This window comes from Mytilus californianus, unplaced genomic scaffold (genome assembly GCF_021869535.1).
Source record: "Mytilus californianus isolate M0D057914Y unplaced genomic scaffold, xbMytCali1.0.p SCAF_5, whole genome shotgun sequence".
Classification (NCBI taxonomy): domain Eukaryota; kingdom Metazoa; phylum Mollusca; class Bivalvia; order Mytilida; family Mytilidae; genus Mytilus; species Mytilus californianus.
The window spans coordinates 119324776-119344748 of record NW_026262701.1 but is presented as its reverse complement, the minus strand read 5'-3'; the positions used below and the strand labels follow the sequence as shown (position 1 = coordinate 119344748).

At 32.9% G+C, this 19973-nt stretch overlaps 1 protein-coding gene across 3 annotated transcripts in view; it reads left to right on the top strand.

The window, feature by feature from the left end:
* Positions 1-2174: 2174 nt before the first annotated feature.
* LOC127700868 (Golgi apparatus protein 1-like) overlaps positions 2175-19973 on the top strand; it is a 61406-nt gene continuing 43607 nt past the window's right edge. For all 3 annotated transcript variants that reach the window (XM_052204566.1, XM_052204565.1, XM_052204567.1), the window contains exons 1-3: positions 2175-2590; positions 13161-13193; positions 17037-17123. In XM_052204566.1, the coding sequence (XP_052060526.1) occupies positions 2180-2590; positions 13161-13193; positions 17037-17123 (531 nt within the window). In that variant the 5' untranslated portion in view covers positions 2175-2179. The remainder of the gene's footprint in view (positions 2591-13160; positions 13194-17036; positions 17124-19973) is intronic.

Here is a 19973-nt window from a genome sequence, read left to right as displayed (position 1 = left end):
CGAATATGACCTACCGAATTAGACTATTTACCGGATTTGTAATAACATGAGCAACACGATGGGTGCCACATGTGGAGCAGGATCTGCTTAACCTCCCGGAGCACCTGAGATCACCCCCAGTTTTTGGTGGGGTTCGTGTTGCTTAGTCTTTAGTTTTCTATGTTGTGTCTTGTATACTATTATTTGCCTGTTTGTCTTTTTATTTTTTAGCCATGGCGTTGTCAGTTTATTTTCGATCTATGAGTTTGACTGTCCCTCTGGTTTCTTTCGCCCCTCTTTTGTATTAACAGGGAAAAAACTTAACGGTCGCCCAGTCGCCCATGGCGACCAGAAATTGACCTGGGCGATCTTTTTATTCAGTTGTGGTAGCCCAGGTGGCGAATTGAAAACAAAGTACTCAACAGACGGAAATCCGCTGTTTACCGTGGCTCCAAGTGTCGGATACTTCACTGACAAAAATATAAATTCAAAAAGAAAAAAAAATCTTTTTAAAATGTATACAGGCAAGTGTCGAGAGTCGTATTGTCGCAAAGTCGCGATAAACAAGGATGTAAAATCAGTGTTTACTTTTGACTAAATATAGTTCACGTTAATTCAGGTCACTGATTGGTCGTCTAATTAAAGTCCGGAAAGTATCGTATGTTTGCAAGGATAACAAGAGAGACGTTCCGATGGTCATTTACAATATGAAGCGATCAAATACCCTGTTTGGTTTTGGCTTCAAGAAAGCGAAGAAATTCAGAGAAGATGACAATAGCATGTTATGAAATAATATCAGTCAAATAAAAGAACGTATAATATATAATGTTGTTAAGAATCTGGAAAAAAGTACCTTTTGTTGTTCCCTTTTCAAAGCCCACGTGGTGTCCAGAGAATGAAGGTCAAAAACGAAAGTAGAATATTGTCGACCACAAATAAATAACATTAGTTCAAAATGATTTTAGTTTCCTACTTACTGAACAGTTTACAAAAAAGAGAAAATCAGAGGGGATATCAATTTTATGACAATGCTTTTGAAATACGTGTACAAGTCTTTTGAGAAAAAAGGGGGGTCATTTGTTAACATATGTACGTAGTTACGCAAAATAAATCGATCCAGATATCTATAAATTAGATTATTAAAAAAATAAAATTAAATATTTCATCTATCTTCTAGATGTATTTAAGGACAGAGAATTCTTTAGTTGTCTTAAAAAGATATTTTTAAAAAAAACTGGTACACAGGGTATGAAGATTCCCGTTTTGTAAATGATTTTTTTTTTTTATTAAATTTGATTGAAGTCAACAACAAAAATAAGACAAAATTTACATTTTCCCAAGCATCTAAATCACCTCCAGGAATGCTCAGAATGCAGGGTTTTGAGTCTAAAATTTCAAAATTTTCTTGGGGGGGCATGCCCCCAAACCCCCCTAGCAACTTCAGCCCGCTTCGCGGGCTTCACCGGTGATACTCATAGTGAAATAAAGTGGACTACTAACTTTTTGTCTGGGCTAACTGATTTTCAAGTCTAGTAGCCCAGCTGGCTACTGGCCTTACAAAGTTAAGTTTCACCCCTGATTAATTTAAGCCTTTAAACTGAATTAGTATATTCAATATTTATAATTTATCGTTGTGTCCGTGTGTCAGGCTACAAAATGCATGTCAACTATTTTTTGCACTGGAACCTTGCCACTAAGGAACCTTGCCACTAATGCGAATGTGACCTAGCGAATTAGACTTATTACCGGGTTTGTTAGTAAATGGTCAAAATAGTAACTGATATAAAGTAATTGGATTTTTTGGTTACGAGATTCACTGACAGACATTTTGGTACCGTTTATGTTATATTCTGAAGTCCTAAACTTTCCATACCTTCTATGAACGCAAACGCCAGACAAGCTTTTTAAAAAGCTAACAGTTGCATTGTTTTTATACTGGAAATTATGTCGATAGGAAACTCGGATCTTTCAAAAGGAAACCAGTCTTCAAAACGGAAACGTTTACACCACAATAGATTCCCTAGTGATTGTACTATTGAGATGTTGAGTTACCACTTTCCAATAAAATAGTATAGCAACTTTCATAATCAAATAATAACTGTTGATCTTTTTCCAATACATTTTTCTAACACGGCCGCAAAGAAATTGACAGGCAGGTAAATAGTGTGCAATGATATTTAGTAGTAGTGATTTGGTCAAAATGGAGACCACAAGTCGACGTGTACTTCTGTTTTTATTATTAAGTGTTTTCATTGTCCCTGTCTTTTGTCAGGATCATGACAACCTACACGGAAATCATGCACAGAATGGCGAACGAGTCAACCCCAAATTCAAACCCATACTAGAGCACCATGGTGCACAATTAGGTACCGACAAGGATGCTCCTGGTGTTCACCAGGTTGGAGTGAATCAAGAACTTTTGAGACAACAGAGACCTTTAGGATCTGGAAAGGTGCAGGAAGGCCAGTTACCTAAAGGAAGACCAAAACATTTTCCACAGTTCAAACTGTCGGAACAACTACAGTGTAGAGAGGACATCAAGAAATTCTGCAACCCCAAAATAGCTGATAACAACTTCGAAGTCATTGACTGTCTACAAAGTGATGAAAAGGTACATGATCATAGACATAGTTGCCAACTACACAGTGGATATCACACTTTTATTTTTAATATGACAAATGCTGCCTGGGATCATCTGACAATGATCTGTTCATGTGTTCCATACACTTTCGCGCAATGTCAATGACAATAATTACACAATACACCTTATCGCTATTTGGAAATCTGTCCCGCTTGAACTTTTGATGTCATACAACAATCACTTTTCCATTGTGGCATCAGATATTTTCTATTATGATGTCAAAATTATACAGGAACTTTTGTGATGTCCAGTAATGGCGGACAAATAGCGATAAAGTGTATGAGTTCAACATGTTATTGAAATTCCTCATGATTGGGTATTATAGCCATTTATGGCAGAAACATACATATTGATGGGACATGACACTTCCTAACTATAGCCGATTTTAATTGTCTCGTCATGGTTAATAAATTAACATGAATGACAGTACGGAAACTGACATGTGTAAAACACGTACTCGCTATTATCTTAATAATCTCTGATAATACACCTTATCGCTGTTTGTCCGTCATTACTGGACATCACAAAGGTTCCAGTAAAATTTTGACGTCATATTAGAAAACATTTGACCCTACAATGAAATAGTGATTGTTGTATGATGTCAATAGTTCAAGAGGCGCAGATTTCCTAATAGCGATAAGGGAGGGTTGTAATGGGGTACTTTTATGACGAATAACGATAATTTTTGGTGCATGACGATAAAATGTACACTTTCTTTTAGACGATAAAAAAAACGACTGATTTTGACAAATCACGTTAATTTTCTTCCAAAAATAACAGAATCGATAATTATTTGAGACTTCTGATGAATCACGATAAGGATATTTTGACAAATCACGGTATAAATTTAACTAATTTGATGCTAATGGTAGCCGAAAATGACCGTAAAAGGCATTCATACCCTCATAATGTCTATATCAATAAACATGATAAAATGTCATTCAAACTAAGTAATAAGTGACGCCAGTGTATCTTACTTGTAATCTGTCACTTCAATTTGGTCATAATCCCATTCATTTCATCACAGAAGGGTACAGAATGCAAACAGGGTAATAAAAAAAATCACAGAAGCATACCTGCCAACTGTCACTATTTGTGGGGGATTTCCCCCCTGAAAGCTAAATGGAAATTTTGAAAGAACAATTTTGTCCACAATTTAAAACAAAACAATTAATTTTACAATGGCTCTAGGATTGCAAAAGTAGGAAGAAGCAAAAAATCAACATTAGACTACATTTGAAGGCCCCATTGAAGGTTTTGTAGGACTATAACAGTGTTCTCCCCAGGATTTTTAGATAGCCCTGTGTTAACTGCACTATATTAGATTGATTGACCTTTTGCATTTGCGTTGTGATGTTACATTTATTTATAACTGCCATATTGGTTATATTATATTAAATAGACAAAGACCTACATTTTTTTTACATACTGTAAATTCAGAAATTATTGCGATGTTTTTATTATTGCGAAAAATGCGACAGGGTTATAATTGCAATAATTTAAACTCGCATTTTGAAATTTTTTTATACATGTATGAATTAAACAGGATTTTTCTCAATATGGCAAAAATTAAAATCGCATTTTAGTCTAAAATGACAAAATCGCAATAATAAATGCACGCAATAATTTCTGAATTTACAGTATGCATTAACAGAAATGAAAATAAGTTTTATTTTTATTATTATGCTTTAAAAATTAAAATGAAAGGGTATAACTTTAATTAAATATTTTGGGAATGACATACCTGTCAACCTCTGAAACTGAAAATGCAGGTCATGACCTGCATTGAAGAAGAAAATGTCAGGTCATAATGCGTACAAACTTTTTCGGTCCAATTTTAGTATTGAGAAATAAGAAATCAATCATAGCTAATGTGCTATACACAAGAGGAAGATAAATAGAAAGAAAATGTGTTTCCTTTCAGTGTAATATCTAGAGCATATGGATTTCATTTTGATTTAAAGCTTTTACATTTAAGTGATAACAACATAATTCTCTCCAACAGAAATGTATTAAAAGGTTCAAATTGTTTTAAAATGATTTTTACAGGATATTTGATATTTGCAAACGGCAAATCTTTTAATCAGGACATAAAATTGTATGTCAAGCTTGACTGGCTTCAACTTTCTGGGGTACCATTAACAAACAATCTATGAATTGTTACTTTTCAATCAAATGAAATGTTTTAATAGCTGTAAATAAGCAAATTCTAATTTCAATTGTTTACCTTTTCAAAGGAAAAACGCAGAGAAAACCAAATGTATATTTTACTTCTAAATACCGGTCAGAAATACGGGTGAAAACAGGTCATGTTTTGACATCCCGGGTTATTTGAATGTCCGGCGGGTATTTAAAAAATCCCATGTGAAGGAGGAAATTCTCGGGTGTAACCCGCAGAATGCAGGTCAGTTGACAGCTATGGTCGTATGGAATGTTTTATTGAGCACTATCCATCCCTTTAATGAAGTTTGTGCATCTTTTTATTCTTAAAAGTGAAAAACTCCAGAAAGAAATAGGTCTTTTTGACAGTAACAGTTCTGCCAATGGCGCCATTTTTTTCTTTTCATTGAACTGGCCCCTCCGATATTTGGCTTCGTTTGATGAATAAACGATCTCTTGACAAATCAACCAAATGATCATGTGATCGTAATTATACAGATAAACACTGGAAATTTGAAAATTGAAAAACAATAGAGCTAATATTTGATTGGATATCGCTACTGTCTGCCCAATAGCACATCACTGAAATACAATAGTGCCGAATACCGCATGGGGAGAACTCTGTAATAGAGCCATCTTGCACATAAAACCCCCATGGGCATTTTGAATTTTGAAATGTTGGCAGGTATGCCAGTCTGAGATATAACTCTATAGGGTTATTACAGAAAATAACTTGCGTGTGTTATTACAGATACTTTCATGAGTAGTCTACTCTTTATTCCTTTAATTTTCTAAATCTGCAATAACATATGTTTGTTATTTGTAAAATAAATCAAAAATATTTTAAATAATAATGGGCTCTAGGGAACTCTTGAGACTTTGCGCAGAAACTAAATGCATAGCCTTGATAATTAATTCTTTAATTATATTAATACATTTTTGATTAACCATGTTGATTAACCATGGTAAATCAATGAGACGAGGCTTTTAAGGGATAAAATTAGCTGTAATAACATAGCTTAGTTATTAAAGGAATATAACCTACAATATGAGACACTTGGGAATTACTGGGAAGCTTGCGCAGAACCTCATTACATGCTCTGATCATTATTTCTTACAATAAATTAAAAAAAATTGTAATAAAGCATGATGTATGTCTGAGAAAATGCTTTGGAATGATATAGAGAAGCTGTGATAACACCCTTTAGTTATTACAGGCATATTTTTTCTGTAATAACATATAGGTGTACTATGCAAAATTGGCGAACTATGAACTGTTATATCTTTCTATAGTTAAGTATACATAAAGACAATAGTAATATCAATAGAACTTGTATGCATTTTAACTAAACTAGTGATGTATATTGTCCCTTTGAAACATGTAACATACATATGTTATCACAGTTCTTTGATTTTTGAGTCCACAATAACAAATGTATGTTATTTTTCTGTAATAACCCTATAGAGTTATATCCCTGACTGTATGCAGAAGGGTACAAAATGGAAACGGGGTAATAAAAAAATGGAGCTGATGGCATTCCCAGTAACCGCGAATTTCACAAACCATTATAAAACACTTCAAATAAATCACACTAATATTCATCATTTTATATGACAAAATATATCTACTTTTAACTTTACGATAAAACTTACCAATTTATTGTATTTGATGAACATTTGGAATTATATGGTTAATTCATTGAGCAGTCGAAAGTTTTTCAGTCAGACGCTTCCAAAATCCAAAAATCTTGCAAGGTCTTGTAAAGTTCGGAATTTTATCAATTTTATACTGAAAAGCCTATCAGATTCATTTTCAGTTAGATATACTGTTCCCAGTTTATGGTTATAATAGACCTTATTGCTATTTGGGAATCTGCAACACTTGACATGAGGGTCTGCAACACTTGGAACTATTTTATACTTCATACAACTATCACTTTTCTTTTGTGAGGTCAGAAATTTTCTATTGTGACATCATTAAGGGAACCTTTGTGATGTTCAACTTCGGTAATTGAAGACAAATAGCGATATGTTGTATACCTAATTTCTAATTCCCTTTTTATGAATAAGTTTAAGTCATATGAAACTTCAAATTAAAAAAAAATGTTAAACATGTTTTATATACTTGAACATGTTGAATGGCTAAGTTTTACTCTAACGGAAGTGAATGTGAACTTTTTTTTTTAAAGAAAATCCTTTATATTATCAAAATCTTTATAAATGTACCTATATTGAATCATTGACTTCCCAGACACTAATTCGCTGATATTTTCCCGTATGCAGTGACCTTAACTACGAGGTCTCTCGTTATAACTTTGGCCACTGCACAGCGCAAGTGTGAGGGGGAAACCGTTATGAAAAAATGTAAACACACATGCTCTTGAAGGTAAATAGAAAGAACAGATTCTTAAAGAACAAATTTAATACAAGAATCATGTAACAACTGTTAAGGAATAGTTTAATTAACAAATGGGAACACATGGAAAATATGAAAACAAATGTCATGGCTCTCCCAATTCCCTTATCCCTCACGCCATTCACGCGCTCTGTTTTTATTGTTTATCAATGACACGATCCAGTAAACTTCAGCAACAAACTCGAAAGTTAATAAACTTGCGATCAACAACCACTGAATGAAATATTATTTGTTGATTATACGTTATATATGTGTAATAAATATAAAAAAAAGGTGCATGCAAGACTTAGTTTAGTATATGCATGCATTGGTTCAATAATTTCAATAACATTAAAATTTCAAGAAACTCGTTTCATATGACTTTAATGCTGCACTGGTTGATTGAACGTCAGTCTGTGTAAATGACATCATTGAACAATCAACACTTACTGTGACGTTTTAACACATTGTGACATTGGAAATGTATGGGAAAATATCCAAAATATTAAAAGTTGTCTTTTCTTCAAATCAGGGATGGGTTTACAGTGATGTAAAATAGAGTTTTTATTTTCACGATAATGGCTGTGTATGCATGGTAAGTGTTATCATGGTTATGGAACACATATTCCTGAAAATGAAAACATTTTCCCTTTAATATCACTGTATGCCAACTGACTGAATCAGGAGCTGTACTAAATTAAAATAAGAGTATAGCCACCACAAACTTTAAGCTGGACAGCAGGAATACCACTTCACTAAATATATGCGGACCTACCTGGTTTTTGATTATCAGAACCAACAAAGACCGCCAGTTTTCTAGATCACTGGAATTTATGTATATACCGAACTCAGGGGTCAGATGGTGTTTGGGCTGGGCTTCAAATTGGTATTTTTATACACCCGTTTACGGGACTTATTATGGTATACTGTTTCCCTCTGTCCGTCCGTCGTCAACATGTCGGACATTAACTCAAAAACGTCACTGAATTGTTCATATCTATTGATGTGAGCTCCCTTTCGTTTTTTATAAAATTTAGATTTTATGTTTCCGAGTTGTGGAGTTTTATTCCTTAAAAAAAAGGGTGATTTTCCAGTTTCAGATAATAACTCAAAAATACTTTCAGCAGTTTTCATGAAACTTTGGAGAATTGTTTATATCTATTGATGTAGGCTCCCTTTCAATTTTTATAAATTTTAAATTTTACACTTCCGAGTTATGGGATTTTATTCATAAAAAAGGGGTGATTTTCTAGTTTTCGGACAATACCTTTAAAGAGCTTTGAGCACTTTTCATTAAACTTTGGTGACTGGTTAATATCAATTAAGATAACCTCCCTTTAGTTTTCCGTTAATTTCTGATATGACATTGAGAAGTTATTGAACTTTATTCGTAAAAAATGCGGCGGGTGTATCATGCGCTCATGGCGCAGCTGTTTATTGTATTTCTTCTGGGGACAAAAAAATTAGTCTGTTCAGTGGTATATACTTCATTGATAATATAAGTACATGTAACAATTCAAAACGCCTTTTCCATAAGTTAAAAAAACCAAATATATATAGATTCTACCACTGCATTGAGTGTGATACGATATTTATCCACTCGAGACAGTTAAATTTTCAAATTTAAAATGCGAGGCTCGCCAAGCGTTTTAAATAGTTAAATTTTAACTGTCGAGAGTGGATAAATATCGTATTACACAAGATTTGGTGGTGGAATCTGTTTCTCTAATGATTTTCAAACAATACGCAGGCAAATTTATTCCTTCTTTTTGAATGATCTGCAAGAAGATGTGCTCTTTCTATGTGACGTCATCAGGCATGGTCGCCTTTTTTCATGCCGTCACAATAGGAAATTCAGAGGAAAGCGAGAAAATAATCGGATTTTAACCAATGAAGAACTAAGATCAAACGAACAACACGTTGATTAAATTTTTTTTATACAATGGGTGCAGAAAGGGATAAATTGACGAAGAATTAGAGAAATATTGGTACACATGACATAAGTTTGTTTTCCTGGCATAAAGACAGGTATATAAGGGGAAAGTTTGATTTTTTCGTTTTCTTTTTCTTATAAACAGAATCCAGGCCTAGGTAAATCACATGTTTTCCAATTCCAATATACACTACTTACCTCAAGTTATTAAAGCATGAACAATGAAACTTTTGCAGTTTGCAATGTTTTGACAACTTTTTCACTCAATTTTGGGCAATTTATTAGTTGTCTATTAAGTTAGCATAAATTCTATTAGCAATTTTGTCTCGCCTTGACTGAGTCAAAAAGTGAGACATAGGTATGCTGTTTCCGGCGGCAGCGGCGTCAACAATGTATTAGTTTGTGATTGGGTCGAGTTCATGGTGAACCACTAGTGGTAGGTCAGTGATATTTGGTCTGCAGTTGTATTAGCATTGGCACATCTCATTACCATGGAGATTATTTGGCCCCGCCCCCTCAGTCAAGGTCTATTGATTTTGAAACTTTGCTTAGTTTACATGTATTAGTTTGTGATAAGGTCAGTTTATGGGGAACCACTAGTGGTAGGTCAATGATATTTGGTATGCAGTTTTATTAGCATTGGCACATCTCATTTCCATGGAGATTTTTTGGCCCCGCCCCCTCAGTCAAGGTCTATTGACTTTGAAACTTTGCTTAGTTTTCATGTATTAGTTCGTGATTAGGTCAGTTTATGAGAAACCACTAGTGGTAGGTCAATGATAATCGGTATGCAGTTGTATAAGCATTAGCACATCTCATTTCCATGGAGAATATTTGGTCCTTACCCCTCAGTCATGGTCTATTGACTTTGAAACTTTTACTTAGTTTAAATGTATTAGTTTGTGATTAGGTCAGTTTAAGATGAACCACTAATGTTAAGTCAATTATATTCGGTATGCAAATGTATTGGCATTTGCAAGTTTCATTTCCATGGAGATTTTATAACCCCACCACCAAATTATGGTTCATTGACTTTGAAACTTTTACATAGTTTACAAGTTAATGTTTGTGTTTAGGTTTGTTTAAAGGGAACGACTTATGAAAAGTCAATGGTATTTGGTTTGCAGTCAGTGATATTGTTTGCCTCAAATTACAGCCGAAATTCGGCTTTTTCCCCTACAGAAAATTCCCAATTATTAAAAAATATGGCTAAAAATTCCTCCCAAAACGTTTTACATTTCCCCCCGAACAGTGATGGCATTGGTAGCAATGTTTGTAAATATCGTATTCATGTATTTTGATATTAGAAAGCACTTTTAAGATCTGGTTTTCTGATCAAAATCATCATGGTGTTTGTAACACATGTGTATTCAATGCATTAAGTACCATCATTGCTTCTATTTCTTTCCCCTCTCCGAAAAGTACCTTTCAGGTTGAGGAAAATGTCTGACAACCAAAATATACATGAAAAAAACAGTGCAAAAAAGACAGCAAAGGTCAGCAAAAAATGGGAGATGTGTTTAGAATAAAATATACAAATTTCCCAATTTCAATAAAAAATATGCATTTTTCCCAATAAAAAACGGTAGAGGTAGTTTTGAAAAAGACAACAATATCTCTGGCAGCTGTATTAGCATTGGCACATCTCATTTCCATGCAGATTGTTTAGCCCTGTACCTTCAGTCATGGTTCACTGACTTTGAATATTTGCATAACTTACATGTTAAAGTATTGCTATTTTAATTTCAACATTTGCATTATCAAAATAACAAATAGGCGAGACATATCTCTGTGTTAACAGTTTATTAGTCTTAAAACACAAAATGCGATTTCATGAATAGATTTTTGGAAAAGTAATGAAATATTGAAGGGTCAATTTTCAAACATACATTTGTAGGGTCATCTGAAGGGAGGAAACCAACATATATTTTTTGGGGACTCATGGTGAAAACTGATCAAACACCAGGGCAAATGATGAAATGTTTCGGTGTATTGTTTTCATCAGAAAAGGTTAATTACTGTAAATTCAGAAATTATTGCGAGGTTTTTATTATTGCGACAAATGCGACCGAGTTGTAAACCCAATAATTTAAACTCGCATTTTGAAATATTTTGTATGAACTAAACAGGATTTTTCTCAAAATCTTAAAAATTAAAATCGCATTTAAGTCTAAAATGACAAAATCGCAATAATAATTGCACACAATAATTTCTGAATTTACAGTAATTAAAGGTGCCAGTAAAATTGCCAGCAGTATTTCTTTGCTGCCAGGTTAAATAAAAATTGTAAATTAGGACATCGCCAATGGTCAGCAGCTGGTCAGTGTAATGCTTGATAGCTATACCAATTATAAATTGATATTTCTCACAAAATTGAGCAATTTTTCAATAACATGTATTTGTAATTCAGGTACTAAGAAAAAAAATATACATGAAAAAAAATCTATTCTGATATGTTTAATACAGATAGATTTTCCTAATTCTAAATAAAACAGGAGAATAGCATTATTGATGTCTATATGGTAATACCTAAACTTTTGAAATAATATAAACATAATTCATTTCTAGTATTTAATTTAACTTTCAACTTAGCACAATGAACTTATTATGGTCACTCACATAATAATGAGTCCTTGACTTCTCTTTATTTTAGGTCTTTTCATTTCATTTTATTTTGTTGATTTAAAGAAATTTAAACACCTAATGTCTGATTATTTTTGACAATGTAGAGGATAATTTAATAATGTATGGCTTCTTAAATCCTATTCACAAACTTAAATCTTGGGGACATTAATTAAGGCGGTCAAATCCCCAGTGGTGTGAATTTCCATTGAATTGAGAATTGTCCAAAACATTTGCACTTTTGTTTCTGAAAAGAAATAATAACATCTTTTGTTATATTTCACCATTTTGATATTTTAAAATATACATGTTTTTCAAATAACAGCACATTTTGGTGTCTTTGGTGTCCAAAGGGTCCAATATAAAACTTTTGATATGGTGAATCTAACCATGTATTTTATAGATTTTGGATATTGGACCATAATAGGTAAATGTCCACTTTAAAATTTTTAAGTTCTTAGACCACATTTATTCTGTGTCAGAAACCTATGCTGTGTCAAATATTTAATTACAATCCAAATTCAGAGCTGTATAAGCTTGAATGTTATGTCCATACTTGCCCCAACTGATCAGGATTTGACCTCTGTGGTCATATCAAGCTGCATTCTGTGGATTATTTTATTTTGTAATGTGAAATACTCACTTATTATGAGTAATAGGATAAATATATTTGGTATATGGAATCCTTGCAAGATTTAGATGACTGTCAGGCAGGGTTTACCTGACCTCGACCTCATTTCTCATTTCAGTAATCTGACAGGTTTAGTCTTCATTGTCAAGTCAGTATCTCATATCTCATATATTATAAGCAATAGGTTAACACTATTTGGTGTATGGAATGATTGTGGTAAACATGTCAGACTGGCAGGTTTCATCTGACCTTGACCTTTATTTCATGGTTCATTGAACTATGTTGATTTTTGTAGTTTTGATATTATAAGCTATAGATCAACTATATTTGGTGTATGGAATGATTGTAAGCTTAAGGTGTTCATGTCCAACTAGCAGGTTTTATCTGACCTTAGCCTTTATTTCATGGTTCATTGATGAGTTAACTTTTTGTGGTTTTGTCAGATTATCAGATACTATTAGCAATAGATCAACCATATTTGGTTATGGAATCAATGATTATAAGGTGTACATGTCTTACTGGCCAGGTTCATCTGACCTTGTCCTCATTTCATAGTTCATTGGTCGATGTTAAGTTTCACAATTTTGTCAGTTTCATATACTATAATGAATAATTCAACTATATTTGGTGTATGAAATGATTATAAGGTGTACATGTCAGTTTGGCAGGGTTCATCTGACCTTGACCTATTACAAATTGGCTTACAATGTATAAATATTGCAAAGTGGCTAACAATGTATACATATTACATAGTTGATTGCAATGCATTTTATTAATGTTTTATATATGTTTATTTCAGATTGCAGATGAAGTATCTATAGATTGCCAACATGTAAGTTTTATTTTTTTTGATAGTTTTGAAGGTACAATGTAGGTATAATTTATCAATATTTGAAGTATTGTACAGAAGTTTAAAAGCACTCAGTAATCTCAATGTTGATATGCTCTGATTTAAAGGCAAAATCATTTATAAAAGAATTCCTTTTTAGCTCACCTGGCCCAATGGACCATTGTGAACTTATAAATCCAATTACTTGGCATCCTTCATCTGTCGTGGATGTCTGTCAGAAATCCCTGTATCAACAAAATATTGGTTTTTTTTTAAATCTATGAATTAGTAATTGGAGATTTGATGATTTTAAGACAAATTTGAGAACTTTTTGTCCAATTTCATGTTCTTTCTATACAAATGTTTATAATTTACCTATTTTGAAAGAAATCATTAAGTAATATTTCAGTAAATAAAAGATATAAATGCAATATTTATTCCATCTAAAGATTAAGTTCAACAAGCCAAAGTTGTATACAAAGTTTTACCAAAATCTGTGACAGTTCATTTACGGTACCTTGACATAATATGACGAATTTTACCATTTTGTTCATTTTTGCCTTATATCTTAAAATGCTTAGTATATAAAAGTTTAAAATAAAGAGAAAGTTTAAATAAATAGCAAAAATAATCAACAATACAAGAACTACAATTAAAGATAGTTGAAATTGTTAGTCCACTCCTTACTGAAATAACTGCCCTTTAAAGATGATTTTACCAACTTTTGTCTCGCCTGCAACAAAAGTCAGGGAAAGCTAGACATAGGGATTCAACAATTGTTAAGTTTTCTGCTTAATTTAGTTTGATAGGAACTACTTGTGATAGATCATTGATATATTAATATAAAGTTGCATTACTATCAGTACATATCAGTGTGACAACTGTTTCGAGGACCTGCCTCCTAGGTCATGGTCCAGCAACTTTGAATTAATTAGCAATTTTCAATGTTAAGTTTTCTGCTTAAGTTAATTTGATAGGAACTACTTGTGATAGATCATTGATTTTTAATATGAAGTTGCATTACTATCAGTAAATATCAGTTTGCTGACTATTTCGAGGCCCTGCCCCCTGCAGCCGGTTGTATGAATGTGTCATTAGTCTAATGAGTCATTAAGTCTTCATTAGCCTAATGCATCATAAAGGCTTAATGAAGACTTAATGACTCATTAGGCTAATGTTTCACGTTCTTACAACCGGCTGCTGGTCATGATCCAGTGACTTTGTATTAACAATTTTCAATGTTAAGTTTTCTGCTTAAGTTAAGTTAATTTGATAGGAACTACTTGTGATAGATCATTGATATTTTGTATAAAGTTGCATTACAACCAGTACATATCAGTTTGATGATCATTTTTCGACCCTGCCCACTAGATCTATAAATAAGTCAATAGCAGAAGTTGTTAGTTGATTCCCTTTAGGAGTTATTGCCCTTAAATGACAATTTTTACTGTTCCCTTTAGGAGTTATTGCCCTTAAATGACAATTTTGACTATTCCCTTTAGGAGTTATTGCCCTTAAATGACAATTTTTATTCTTTTTTCATGTTTAGCAAAAACTATAGAAGATAAAAACTGTAAACATTAAAAACTATCAGTAGAACATGATCAACTAAAAAATTATATTCTAGTCTACAAGTGTTGAAGAGGAGAGTGGCCATTATTGTTAAAGATGCTCATATATCTAGGTTAGCAACACAGGCTCTTAAAGAGCTTTAAGTTTGTTATCTTTGTCTTAGGTTGCTGTCTCATTGCATATGCAGCACGAAATACTTGCCACTGGATGATAAATAATTAAATCAAATCATTGATGTATAACCCACATTTCTTTTTCATGCATATTCCAAAAAAAAGCATACTGTAAATTCAGAAATTGTTGCATGCATTTATTATTTTGATTTTTCAAGAATGGACACAAAAGCGAGATTAACTATTGCGATTTCAGAAAAATCTGCATACATATATATTTAACAGATTTCAGAATGCTAGTTCTTATTATTGCAATACTAAAATATTTGCATTATTCCCATTAATAAAACCCTCCCAATAATTTCTGAATTTACATTTATTCATTAATTAGTAAGTTCTTGCAGAATTGAGCCTGCCTCTATGTTTCATCTATTGAGATTTTTTGTTATGTTCTATTCTTAACATTTTTGTAGTAAAAATGGCACATGTGACATGTGTGTTTACTGAACTGATAAAAACAACTCTACGAACTCTACGACCTGAAAGACAAGGCATCCCAAAAAATGAGGCAATGCCTAGAAAATAATTACATCAATGTAAAATGTAAATTACAAATATGAAATACAAAACATATAAAAAAATTCAAATGGAATATATATATAATAAGTTATACTAAAGAAAAAACTACCAAATCCTGGTACAAGGATAATTATAGCTATCATTAATCAAGTAAAAAATTTCCCTTACATTTCCTTAACTTTTATTAATGTTGATATATTATGTGTCATATCTGAAATTTATTGTTGACATCAAATTAAATGTTGTAAATACAAATAACAAAAAGACTACTTGATAACGTTTTCAGTTAGCTTGTCCTTTAATTTGAGACTGTCACAGTATATTAGTCTGTACACATCCTGGATACAGAATGAAAGATTCATGTATCAGGGGAGAAAAATAAAAGAAAACAAATGTAAGGATAAAAAAAGCAAAATACATGTAGTCATGTTAGATTTAAGTACATGTATGGATATATTAGTACATTGTAAACAAGTCATTACAATAAAAAAAAAAACAGTTGAACCAGTTCATGGTGTTAGCACTTCCTTTTCATGTGACTTCTCCATTTCAGCCACAAAAAGAGATATACATTTCTGCCTGTGATTCTGAAATAGTGTTAGTCCTGGAGAGACATAAAGTACCCACAGTTGATGGAAGCTAGTTGAAACTTCAATAAAAAAATAAGGAAATGTGGTATCATTGCCAATGAGACAACTGCCCACCAGAGTTCAAATGAAGTGGATGTAAGCAATTATAGGCAATCGTACAGCCTTCAACAATGAGAAAAACCCACACTATTTAGTTGTCTATAACAGTCCCCGACATGAAAAATATAAAACAGTTCAATTGAGAAAACTAACAGCCTAATTTATAAAAAAATAATTTATGAAAAACAAATATGACAGACATGAACTAACTAACGACAACCAACTACAGGATCCTGACTTGGGACAGGCACATAAAGAAACATGGTGGGGTTAATACATGTTTGTCAGTGATGTAGTCCAACTGAAACATTGTAAATAGATCACATTTTCAATGACTGGTCAATAAATTAAGTATGAATATATCATTAAAATTGTAAAGATAGCTTGACCTTGTGTAATTGGAAACATTGTTGTTTGTAGGATGTAGAGCCATAAGTGATAATAAACCAGAATAGTATAAAACATTTAATTCTGCATTAAACTATCTACAACAGAGGGATCACTACTGGCCATGATGTCATGACCTGCTATTTTAATTTTTGATCTGTGATTTTGGAATTTCCCATACCAAAACATGGACTTAGATCAACTCCTTTAAAAGTGCTGGACATAATTCAACCAAACTTGCACTGAGTATTCTAGAGGACAGGAAATTGTGCATCTGCTACTTGAATTTTTTATTTATTTGATTTTTTGGTTTTTTCCAGACCAAAACATGGGCATTGCTATTTCAGCTTACATTGGTATGTATGGAGATCTCAGGTGACACAAGTCTTTCTTGGAAGACACAACTTTTTTTTTAAGAAAGGGACATGGATGGTAACATACATTAGATAAGTTCACATATACATAAAGATATATATTCCTTAAATTTATTTTACATTTCTTTTCAGCTTCTTTGGAACTATAAGAAAAATTTGACCAAAGATGACAGATTTGAAATGGTTGCAAATGATGTCTGTAAGGATGATCTGCCACAGGTAACCTCCAGTAACCAAATTTTAAATGAATAGAGAACAAATATTGAATTAGTAATAAGCAATTTTTATGTGTGAACTCCTATAACACAAAAAAACCCTAAATGATCTTATCATACATTTAGCATGCTTGCCTTACGAAGGGGAGAGTGTTGTTGCGATCCCAGGCAGGGATCAGATCTGCAAAATGTTATTTGACACTAAGCGTGTAGCATTTAGGAATAAGATCAAAAGAATGGTCAGCTTGGAGTAATTATACATGTAATAATGTGATGTGTCTTGTTGATGACTGTAACCAGTGTGTTTTAGTACATATAGTACAAAGCAGGGTCCATATTCATATCCTGTAAACATGTTCTCTCCCTGAATATGCAAGTAAATTTCTCTCTGGATGTTAAACAGCAAACCATCCATCCTAGTGCTCCAGGGCTATTACTGGAATGTGGTGCTCCAGGGCTATTACTGGAATGTGGTGCTCCAGGGCTATTACTGAAATGTGGTGCTCCAGGTCTATTACTGGAATGTGATGCTCCAGGGCTATTACTGAAATTTGATGCTCCAGGGCTATTACTGGAATGTGGTGCTCCAGGGCTATTACTGAAATGTGGTGCTCCAGGGCTATTACTGGAATGTGGTGCTCCAGGGCTATTTCTGAAATGTGGTGCTCCAGGGCTATTACTGGAATGTGGTGCTCCAGGGCTATTACTGGAATGTGGTGCTCCAGGGCTATTACTGAAATGTGGTGCTCCAGGCCTAGGCTATTACTGGAATGTTGTGCTCCAGGGCTATTCCAGTGTGGAATGTGGTGCTCAAAGGCTATTACTGGAATGTGATGCTCCAGGGCTATTACTCCAGGGCTATTACTGGAATGTAGTGCTCCAGGGCTATTACTGGAATGTCATGCTCCAGAGCTATTACTGAAATGTGGTGCTCCAGGGCTATACTGAAATGTGGTGCTCCATGGCTATTACTGGAATGTAGTGCTCCAGGGCTATTACTGGAATGTCATGCTATGTGATTTTTTTCCCTTAAAAAATGGTGATGCTATAATTTCTTGAAACAAAATGGTATTTCAAAGTCTGTATTTATCAGGATGCTGTATATGAAATATTTGTGGAGAACGCTTCTATGTAAAACACAGATCAAATCTTATCAAATTAAAATAATATATTTATGATAAAAACACTGTTAATTCTTGGTAGAAACGGGGGGCAAGGGATGGGGTACAGGACACTAATCAGATCACTTTTTTGCAGTTACCATTTTTACAACAGATTTTGTCTAACACAATAAAAATATATAAGAAGCCTTCTGTTTTCTATTTCCTTTCATAACTTCCTTTCTACCGTGATATATGATTGGAGAATTGTTATGCATAAATGCAGAAAAAAGTTTCTTTCCACTATTTTGTTGTTATCAATTAAGGGATAAGTCAGATTGAAAACAAGGTCAAAGTCTCGGTCATTTATAGTTTGATTTCTGTAAAAAATGAAACAACAGCTGGGAATTATAAATTTGTATAAAATTGCGGGATAAATGTTTTTTAATACATATGTACATGAGTTAAAACCACATACAGGAAAATGTTGGAAGAGCATATGTAAACTATGATAACAACAACAGTCAATCAATAATTGTTTTCCTAGTATTTTAACAGCAGATGGTATAAAATTGTTTGTTAGGACTGTTCTCTAATTGACCCACTACTTATTGATCATACATGGAACAATTGTTACGTGTACATCGCAGGGTTCAATTGTCAAAGTTCAATTTTAGTGGCTAGGTCTGTTGCTCAGATATTATAAACAATAAGTCAGCTTTATTTAGTGTATGGATGATTGTAAAGTGTATATCTTCATCTGACTGACCTTAGTTATATTAATCATCAATAATTTTAAGTTATTATGATACTTATAGTAAAACCTTTATTGTCCTCTGCACGAAGCATTGCGGATGACATAACAATACAAGGTGTCCCTCTGTCTGCTAGTTCAGTCATGAAGGCACTCTCACATGTAAAATTCATGCCAGATTTTTATGAAATTCTAATCAAATGTTTATATCAGCAATTTCTCATATAAGTTTGAAAATCAGTTCCAAACAAGTATTTTTAAAGAAGTTATGCCCCTTCAAATTATTTATTACTGAGAATTCGTTTATATTCATAGGGACCAATTTTAATGGATTGAAGAAAAATTGTATTTTTGTGAATATTTGATTTCTTGGCTTTGACAAAGTCTGCATTCAAACGTACAGAATTTTTAACTTCCTTAAACATTCAAATTCGTGGTTTACCTAGGCCTATACCCATGAAATCCACAAAAATTTTGACTAACACTAATAAAAATGAATCACAGAAAATTTTGTTGTAAGCGCGCTCAAGCCTACATTTCATGTACTAAGGATTGTTATGAAATTTAAATTTAAGGTTTATATCAACAATGTCTCGAACAATTTTGAAAATCAGCTCTGATCAATTTTTTTACTGGAATTATGTCCCTTAGAAATGAAAGTTCTATAGAAAATTGCATTGTAAGTGCTCTCAAATGTAAAATTCTTGCTAGATATTTATGAAATTTAAATCAAAGGTTCATATCAGCAATGAAAATTCACCACCAGGAATAATTTTCAATTAAATCAACTTGTTTGTACTTTAGCTGACATTTTGATACTTTCTTCATCAATTCCTGTATATAATCCTGCTAATACATTTGTAATATGAATACACAATTTTGTTTATTTCAGTTGAACAAATGCAACAGATTGTTAATTTTAAATCCATGATTTTGTGTATTGCATCAACAGATTGCATTGTTAAACAAGAATTTATGATTATACCCCTGCTTTAAAAAA